The 10409-nt window shown below is 40.1% G+C and overlaps 1 protein-coding gene across 2 annotated transcripts in view; it reads right to left on the reverse strand.

Moving 5' to 3' along the window:
- Nucleotides 1-10087, reverse strand: part of LOC134806131 (uncharacterized) — a 50242-nt gene extending 40155 nt beyond the window's left edge. For both annotated transcript variants that reach the window (XM_063779413.1, XM_063779412.1), the window contains exons 1-5: nucleotides 8747-10087; nucleotides 4804-5015; nucleotides 1687-1754; nucleotides 1014-1236; nucleotides 369-551 (exon numbers count right to left, since the gene is read on the reverse strand). In XM_063779413.1, coding sequence (XP_063635483.1) covers nucleotides 369-551; nucleotides 1014-1236; nucleotides 1687-1754; nucleotides 4804-5015; nucleotides 8747-9546 — 1486 coding nt within the window. In that variant the 5' untranslated portion in view covers nucleotides 9547-10087. The remainder of the gene's footprint in view (nucleotides 1-368; nucleotides 552-1013; nucleotides 1237-1686; nucleotides 1755-4803; nucleotides 5016-8746) is intronic.
- Nucleotides 10088-10409: the final 322 nt, after the last annotated feature.

A 10409-nucleotide genomic window follows, 5' to 3' on the forward strand; every position in this document is an offset into this window, starting at 1 on the left:
ATAGATTTCGATGCTTTGTTTTGGAAGAAATAGCAAAATTCATTTTGGTCTTCCAAGCCTTAGGGCTCATTTAGACGGTGCTAGAACTCGCATGCGAGTTTCATTACATTGCGTTATTTGATTGGTCGCCTGAATTGATGTAAGCTTCAATAGTCCGCAATTACATTAGTTAGAACACACCAAGATTAGAACATCCCAATCCCGAGTTCACGTAAGCGGTTATCTTACTGGCGCTCATCCGGGTACGGCGCTAGTACGATTAACCGCCTTACAGCAAGAAAAGGTTCTATCTAAATTCTCAGAATCAAAATCAGAATCAGAACTATTTTACTTTATAAAGGGTACATGCAACATATACTACCACTTACCAACATCCGTAAAGAATGCCGAGTGTCTATTAGGGCTGGAGGGTACGGACGCTGAGGCCGACGTGAGGAAAGCTCGCTTCACCTTCGTCCATTTCGAGGCCCGTGGAGGCCGGTGCTGCGGCGGCCTCGCGCCCAGTTCCAGTGAGCGCTGTTTGCGAAGGACGGGGTGGGATGGCTCGGATTCTGTTGTAGAAAATTATAACGTTAGGTGTTTTAATCAATATAATATTATTGAGGGTGCTTCACTATCTCTCCCATCACACAAAGACCATTTTTCAACGGTATCACGTCTGGTGAGAACTTGGATCCTCTGGTCTTCTTCCTAACGACTTCTTGGAATACTTATTGACATATCACAAACTTTTGGAAGAACGTATATCCATTCCTTAGAGCAGCGGTCAGCAACCTTTTAGCAGCCAAGGGCCACATAGTAGTTAACGAAGTTGACGCGGGCCGCACTTTGGTAATATTTGTGACTTTAGCAATCATTGTCGTTTGTCAATATTACATACAAACAAAATAGCCAGGGAGGCTCGCGAGCCGCAAGCGAGAGGTGCCTCGCGGGCCGCTTGTTGCCGACCGCTGCCTTAGAGTGTCAAGACCGAGAGATCCATAATGGGATTAGTAACATTTCAAAAGCCTTACCTAACTCCTCAGACGAAGGTATAGTCAACGTCAGCGCTGGTGGTGCGTCACTATCTCCTCCATCACTTAAAGACCGTCTCCTCAACGGTACCACGTCTGGAGAACTCTTGGATCCTCTGGTCTTCTTCCTGACGGATTCCCGTCCTGTTTGGATGATATCGCGCATCTTGCCCCAGGGTCCTTTATGGAGTTTGTTCGGGGATGGAGAGGTGGAGCTGTCATCCTGAGGGTACAACAAAAGCGTTATGCTAAAATTTATGTTAGAAACTTGAGAAAGCTACAAGCTACAAGCTACAAACTAATTTATTTAATTAGGTATACGAAGATATATGGATTTAATTTGTTTAGCTACTCGTATTTACAAGCTTTTATTTAACTTGCAATATTTGTATTTTTGTATGCTCGGGTCAAAAGCCCCATTATTCAATTGAGCTGAAACTTGTAAGTAAGTTGGGTGACAATGCAATATTTTTTATGATTCCTCCTGTGTCCATAATTAAGATTTAATTATGGACACAGGAGGTGGCCATACGAACTCAGTGATAAAACAACGCAATCTAAATTGTCTTTGGGTTTGTTAGAATTATCAATGGGTATTAGTTGCCTATTGAAAGAAAAGTACAGTCAGCACCGAAAGCTTGAATCAAAATATATTAAGTTTGCGGCTAGTTACCTGCGGAGGAGCATGAAGAAAGGTATTGTCATTTTCATCACAGCGCAGGATGTTCTTTCGGCACAGACCTGCAACAATCAGGACAAATTCACTACGAGTATTGATATTAGGGCCTAACCAAACGATAATCGTTAACACTTACATTGTTGACATTATGTACTATTAATTCTATGTTTGCATGCCAAATATTTAAGAATTATTGACGATCATTATGAATTCATATAGAGTATTAACTTAGAATAATTAAATAGTGTTTACTTTTACCTAAATAATACTCATACCAATTTTAAAATGATGAGCTGATGGCATTATAAACTGTTGCGTGAAGACGATCGTTATTAAAGATTATTTGTTATTTTTATAACTCTTACGTTGCACATTGATATTAATTCCCGATCCCTACGCAAGATTTGCGTCAATCATCCTGTGTTTATGTTTGGCTATTCGTAGAGACGTGAGTGCGCCGAAGCATCCATCAGCCATCTAATATTATGTAAGCATAACAGCCTTAAGATAAAGACTTTTAGCTTTTAAAATATGTAGTCTTTTATTTAATAAGGTTATTAGCTCCAAGAGTCTAATAGGCTCTTAAAAAGAACTAGGCTCGGGGGCTAAAGAGCTAAATAGTCTTTTAGCCTTTTAGGAGTCGAGAGATGAGGCGAGCCCTAAAAAAAGAGCTAAAAGGCTCGAGTCTTTTGGATCACTACTCCTGAGTAACGTTGGTCAATTTGCTAATTGTGGTTGGTGCAACAGTAAAGAACAAAGATATTGTATGTACTTACTTAGGTATAAATTCCCCCCATCCGTCTTTAAGAATTTGAAAAACAGACTGATTCAGACACTCTTCCATTCTGAAAGTCTGTTAAAAATTGCAAACAATGTCTTTCACTTATCCAGAGTATATATTGATTATTCTCATCCTGTAGCGATATCATGGTCGCATTTTTATCACCTGTCATGCCGTGCGTCACTTTCGCACTTACATATTTGTTAGAACGTGACAGGCATGGTGACTAATGATAAAGAGCCGACCATATTAGCCCTACTGGAGTGGTCTCATCTTTTTACCACGGCTTACTAAGGGAGCCTGAGATCTGCTCAGCAAAAAGTGACGCAACCAGGTTTTTACGAAAGCATGCACCATCTGACCTTCTACCAAGTACCTAGGGAATTCAAAGGTAGGTCAGAATGTATGTAAGATAAACATAAAACTGTACGTCCTATCTGTTCTACTTTCTTTCCCGTAGTCTGTTCTTGGACTGTCGTATCTTCAAAGAGATCTCATTATACAAATAGTCCATTAAATCCCTTGTTTCAAAACCTTTCGTGGCCCACCAGCCACTTAACTCGCCACAATACGCTGCTTCTTTTAGGCCCACTTGCACCATTCCACTAACCCGGGTTAACAGTACAATTTGACACTTGGTTAACGGTTTAACCGCTTAACCCCGGGTTAGTGGGATGGTGCAAGTGGGCCTTAGGGTTATAAAGGTTTGTTGGTGTTCCTAATAATCCTGACACTCGCCAAGTCGTCTGCAATCTTGACAAAGAGCCGAAAATCCTGACATATCCAGCAAATCTCGCCGAGGACGCCACGGTACGTACGTACCGTCGGCTCGATTCGGAAAATGAATTAGATTTCTACTAGACTTCAACAAGTTACGATACGGATAATTTAAAGATATTTGTAAGATAGATATGTCAAATTTGACGTTTCCGCGATTCTGGAGGTCCTCTTGAACGATTTCGACAAGTTATGACTTAGATATCCAAGTCACATCTAGTCGATATCTAATGTAGATCTAGTTGATCTCTAAATCGTCTCAAGATCTTGTGATTATCTCGAAATCCGAATAGACCTGTGTACCTACACCCGTAGACTACGTCGCATACACCCTTTTAAAAAACGTCTGTCCTACGGATGCTAGATCGAAGAATGCGGTCTATTTCAGAATTGCTATAATGCCGTGTAAAAAGTATGGCGGCGCATTGGATTGTTAAAAATAACGTTATGATATTATTATGAATTAGATCGGATTTTGTAGATATGTTGGCGCCACGTGGGTTTGCGGACGATTTAGATAATTATTATTAATTGTGAATAGTGTGAAGAATACAATGAAAAATTTCATCATAGAAATCTTGGATCAGTGATTCAGAGACAAAAAAAGTAATAGACTGTTACAAGTGTAGACTGACGGCCTCTCGCCATTATGAGTTTGCATGGTGATTATCTGTCTTTGTAAGTGAATTGTCTCTCATATTAATCTTCTGACTCATATCCGGTTAATAAACTATAAGTATAAATACAATATCTATTCATAATAAATGGGTATTCTCGTAAAATTTTAGAGGTTGCTTGTAAACACGTCATCGGTGCAATGTTCTTAGAACGCATCATGCCACGAATGTAATAAACAGGATAAGTTTGCGTACATTCCAATCTTTAGATACCTTTGAATTATATTTTATTTACGCAAAAACTAAATTACTTTTGGGATACTGGGTAAAATTGTTTAACATTGCACGTGACGTTTGTAATGCACCATGTTCAAAATTTGTATTTGTATACATATTTGTATTGATGACTGAAACTAACTGATGTGTATATGTAGAGTGAGGTCTCTAAGCTTACTTATTTATATATGCTAATACGTAATGGGCTCCTACCCGAGGCTCCTTCTCACCTGATTCCCTTAACTCCTCCCAGCTAGAATGGGGCGTGAGTGAGAGCGCGCTGCCTGGAGTAAGGCTCGCTGAGTCCCGCTCAGGGTGCGCTAGACTTGGAGGAGACGAGCCCAGGCCAGGCGGGGAGGAGCCAGCTAGGGCAACCACCCCCACCATGGCGTTGGCAATGCGGTACCGGAGGTTGTAACTTATAACGTGTGGTAATTGTTCTCACCTGGTAACCTCAACTCTTCGCAGCTAGAGTTGGGCGTGAGAGAGTGCGCGCTGCCTGAAGTAAGGCTCGCCGAGTCCCGCTCAGGATGCGCTAGACTTGGAGGAGACGAGCCCAGGCCTGGTGGAGAGGAATCAGCTAGGGCCACCACCCCCACCATGGCGTTGGCAATGCGGTACCGGTGGTTGTAACTTATAACGTGCTGTAGTTGTTCTCACCTGGTTCCCTCAACTCTTCGCAGCTAGAGTTAGGCGTGAGTGAGAGCGCGCTGCCTGGAGTAAGGCTCGCTGAGTCCCGCTCAGGGTGCGCTAGACTTGGAGGAGACGAGCTCAGGCCAGACGGGGAGGAGCCAGCTAGGGCCACCACCCCCACCATCGCGCCGCACGCCACCGCGCTGCCGGTTGTCTGCGGCCATTGGGCCTTCTCCCATCTGCGAGGAAAGATAACAGCGCGACATTAAGAAACCTGGTACTAATCATCCGCTAATACTATGGTCGTGTAGCCTGATCGGAGAAGCTTATACTAACTAGTCAAATCAGCTACTCTTTATGAAACGATTTATTACAATGAAATTAGGATGAGGACGCATTCTGTGACATCACATTAATCACAATGAAACTCGTTTTAATGAGTTTTTGTTGATTTCAAAATAAATGAAAGCACACAAATTATCTTAACTATAAGTATAAGAACAGTACGGATATGATGGTCGTTCTTGTCTACGTGACAGCGTGATAAAACGGTGTCCGTCATTTTCTATCCCGCGGTGTTAAAAAGTGACAGTTATTTTATCACGTGGATAAAATCATAAAACCATTCATAATACGCCGGCAGGAAACAACCTTGGCAGTCACATCACGACATCAGGCGGGCCATTCTTGACGTAGCACTTTGCATGAAAACTTAACATGGTCCGACTTTACCGACTGTAAATGTAAAACCTTAGAATCGCTCAGACGCAACATTAGGACAATACAACAATAAAAACAATCAAATTTCAGCTCTCAATCATAAACCTCAAAGTCGTTTTTCGGCTGACAAAAATAGATCCCTGGGTATCAAGAGGTTAAGTCACGGTGTTGCCGACATTGTAGTGGTACCATAAAGCTCAAAATAGCCGCCGCGCACGGCAATAATCAGCAGAGTGGATTTGTTTGAATTGAGAATGCCAGAGAATGCCACGGTATTTCATACAATGTAATCTATTCTGTTCGATAGTACCATTGCTCCCACTAACTTTAAACCTTATTACAAAAGGCATAACGTCCACCGATGGACAGTTAAGTGTTGATGTTTGTATTAGGTACAGTCAACTGTAAAAATATGGGTGTAGCCAACTTATTCAAAAATATGTCCCATAGGTCTTAATTCGCTGAGATAAGAGCTATGGGACATATCTTTGAGATGATTTGTGCACCCATATTTTTACAGTTGACTGTACCTACAAACAACCTGATGGACAGTTATAAGAGTGTTAGCTGTTTGTACCTAATAGCACTTGATATTTCTAAAATTAGTTCTTACAGCGTTCTAATCACGATTCTAATAACCCTTCGACATACCTGGATATACTTAGGGTCGGTTGCACCAAACCGTCTGTCACCGTTGAAGCGTTCGCTAATTTTTAGGGTTCCGTACCCAAAGGGTAAAACGGGACCCTATTACTAAGACTCCGCTGTCCGTCCGTCCGTCCGTCCGTCCATCCGTCTGTCACCAGGCTGTATCTCACGAACCGTGATAGCTAGACAGTTGAAATTTTCACAGATGATGTATTTCTGTTGCCGCTATAACAACAAATACTAAAAACAGAATAAAATAAAGATTTAAGTGGGGCTCCAATACAACAAACGTGATTTTTGACCGAAGTTAAGCAACGTCGGGCGGGGTCAGTACTTGGATGGGTGATCGTTTTTTTTTGCCGTTTTTTTGCATTATGGTAAGGAACCCTAGGTGCGCGAGTCCGACTCGCACTTGCCCGGTTTTTATTGTATTGGGAAGTTTCATAGATTTGTGTTGATCAGTGTATTAACTGTAGTTGGTGGTGCAACTGTATGACAAACAATACATTATGACTTAAAACTTTATGGGAAACAAAGGGACCCCGTTTTCGAGAAATGTAATGTTTTGTTTTGGGCCTGAAAGGAGACCGTTGATTTTCGGCCCCCTAAGAAATCGCCTATTCACATTAATTATGTCATTGCAAATTCCATGCAGAGATAGAGTCAGCCTGCAACGATTTTGATAGCACACGCAGTGCAAGTGTTACTTTAAACGTCAAACTTCTATGAAATTATGACGTATAAATAACACTTGCACTGCGTGTGCTATCCAAATCGTTGCAAACTTACCTCGGTCTAACTGTAGCTTGGTCCGGCTCTATTATTTGAGTCAGTTCGTAACAATCCCTACAAATAATTTTACGACATTTAGATTAATTAATCAAAAATAAACGGCTATTTTGGCAAGTGACACGACCGCGACATAAAACATTTCAAGAATTCATGTAGCTTTTTGTTTAAATAGCAACGAGATGTTATTTTTAGATCTATTTACTGTTATGTACCTACACTTTTAATTGTTTGTTCGGCGTAAATAATGACAGGACTCATTATATCAATACGTGTGTCACTGTCTCATTTGATCAATAAATAAATTATCATTAGGGCTTCGATAATGCCATAAACTGGAGGTAGTTTATCATGTGATAAATTGATAATGATAAGCGATAAAGTATTCAACTTATTAGCCGAAATAAATCTATATTCATGGACTTGTTTTCTGCCAGAGAACTAGATGACTATTCTAAACTGAAATAAATGTCATATACTAAGAAAAAGTGACCAAGGCCTCCAGTGCCCCAGGGTGGTCAGTTTATAATTTATATAGTAGTGTTTCTACTTGATAAAAACAAATTAAAATATTTTCTGAAAAATAATTTAATTTGTTCAAATACTTCATAGTATAGATGACTATTCGACGGAATTGACAACCCTTGCCCTGTAGGTCTAAGATGTTCGGCTTTTTGTCATTTTTCACCATGCCTGTCACGTTCTAACAAGTATGTAAGTACGAAAGTGACGCATGACATGACAGGTGATAAAAACGCGACCATGATAACGCTGCTGTAAATTATAGTACTTTTTTAACTCAATGGGTAGGGTGACAGGTGTCAGGAGTTTACAAAACATTATTATTGCTCCGTTTAACCCGACTCAATTCAGCTGTCACGTGAGAAACGATAAATAAAACATTTAACACTCATTCTGTGAAATAGTGTCAGAAAAAGATTGTAGAGTCTGTGCGGAAAGAGAAGAGTCGTAGAATGTATTGGATCCCATACATTTGACGACTCTTCTCTTTCCGCACAAACTATATACTTGACATTATTTTCTAGACCATCTTGAATCTGAAGGTATATTAGTCCATTGAGAAGATAAGCAAAGAGAGATATCTAAATAATTAAATGATAATTTTCAATAGGTATCAATTACTTACTTAACATATTATCATAGAGTTAATATTCATTCTAGGTCCATGCATGAACGTTTTCCAAAAAAAGTGTACATTTCATTCATGTCTTCAAAATATTGACTTCTTGTGGGCTCATTTTACTCAGAATCATTTGTACATTCACGCGTCATACATGGAAAAATGTGGCCAAAGATTTCCTTTCCAGATCGTCACATTCTTGTATGAGAAACTTTTTTATCTGTATGAACGTGACCCACTGGAAAAACATTTTTTCATAGAAAATTTTGGGTCTCATTTTTTCATGTATGAGGCGTGAATATACAAATGATTCTGAGTAAAATGAGCCCAAGAAGTCAATATTTTGAAGACATAAATGAAATGTACACTTTTTTTGGAAAACGCTCGCATACGATAATAAAATACTAACATTTATAAGTAAATATATGGGACCAACTCTTATTATTTAGAAATCCTATTACCGTCCTACATTTTACTATCAAGAACGTAAACTGCTATAAACCCAAAAAATCACTTAGGATGATTTTGGACGAAACCACATCTTTTAAGATCTCTTAGAAGAAATGCAGTGAATCTGGCATTTTTTGTTATTTTCAGGCGATCTTGTAATTCTACGTATTTTTTTTATTAAGTGTTGACTAATTATGAAGTTGACTAAAACAAAACACTTACCTAAAAGCGGCCTTCACTTTAGTCCACTTTGAAACTTTAGATTTCTCCACTTCTTTGCAAAAAATGCCCTCCGATCGTCTTCTTAGCGGCGTGCCCGGCGTCGCGTCACTTTCATCCCCTCCAGCCGACCTGGCCCTCTGTCTCCTGAGTAACGAGCCCCCAAACCTTCCGTGACCCTTCCACTTTGACCCTGACCTCTTCATACTCCTTCCTCCAGCCATTATACTGTCAAACAACACCTGGCCATACTCACTTTCTAATTCAGCGTCAAACGCTTCGTTTATCATCTGCATTTCCTTAGCTTCAGATTTTAACAGCACGTTTTCTTGTTCTATCTTCTTATACATTTCATGCAGACGCTTCAAATGGTTCACATCTCGCAGCTTTTTTAAAAGACGAGCGTTGTGCTCTTTTAAAGTTACGAATTGATCCAACAGCTGTACTAACTTCTCTAGCTGTTCTAATGCTTCGACAGTATCTTTGGTCTTCACAGCGAGATCTTTACCCCGTTTAGAAGCTAAATCGTCACGATCTTTGAGTCTTTGGAGCATGCTTTCACATAGCGTTTCTGGATCGAGGACTTCTCCTTCAGGAAGTGACCAGGAGTATACTAAGCTAGGTCCGGCAGTGCATGGTGAGGATCCCTCGTCAGATGGAGTCTGTGGTTTTACTGAGAGCGAGGCAGGAGGCTCGCCTCTCCGCCGCTTATGCAGAGAAGTCCCACTCGGAGGAAGCTCGGCCAACTCTTTCTCTTTCTCATGGCCGTCAGTGACGTCACTGCTTTCTTTCAATGACATCATGCTGCAGCTGCGTCTGGCCTATTTATAAATGAAAATAAACGCACGTGCGGAGTTCGGCGGGGCGAGACAGAATGTTACGGAATGCATTTCGTGATTTGCTACTAGTGATACATTGCTTTCTAAATATTGTCTATACACTGCACTATTAATACTTTTATATGAGGCTAAGCGGATCAGCTTTATAACTAAATACAGCTTTTTAACTCACACACTTAATATTTTATGACGTTTCACTTTTAATACTTTTGGTTTAGTGAATTTTAAGTTCAACTTTCTTTGTAGAAATTATTGATTATTTATAACACTTGCATATCCTATATCGTTTTCACTTCAGCTTAATATTAAGTTAAATTTACATCCCCCTATTGTTTCATACCCACTTAAGTAATAGCTACATATTTGACTATAAAATACTATCGATAATTCGTTCCGCCCAAGCCTGCGCGCGCGCTGTTAGGCGGGCGGCCGCGCACTGCCGACGGCCGAGCTTTCACGACCGCTTCCGAAAATCACCGATTTACTATTTTTAACCTTACCACACTTTCACTCCCTCATGCCAAACGATTATCAATCCTCTCGCAATATAATTAAGATTGTATAAAACCGTATTTGTTTTTCTTGTACTTGTAAATGTATTACCACATTTTTTCTGTTAGGTTTTTGAAATGTGAACCTTGTTGGGAATGAGTTAGGGTTGATTAGAAGATGTTCAGATTTTCGTGTTCAGTGTGCTTTCTTTTGCTAAGACATTACTTTTGTACACGGAACACATTAACCCATATTTGTTAAAAACGGAGTAAATATAAGTTTTATGTTTCAGTCTTGAATCTTTTAATCGAGTCACTTCGCCGATTCTTAGAAAT

The sequence above is a fragment of the Cydia splendana genome, chromosome 2, assembly GCF_910591565.1.
Source record: "Cydia splendana chromosome 2, ilCydSple1.2, whole genome shotgun sequence".
In the NCBI taxonomy this organism is placed as follows: Eukaryota; Metazoa; Arthropoda; class Insecta; order Lepidoptera; family Tortricidae; genus Cydia; species Cydia splendana.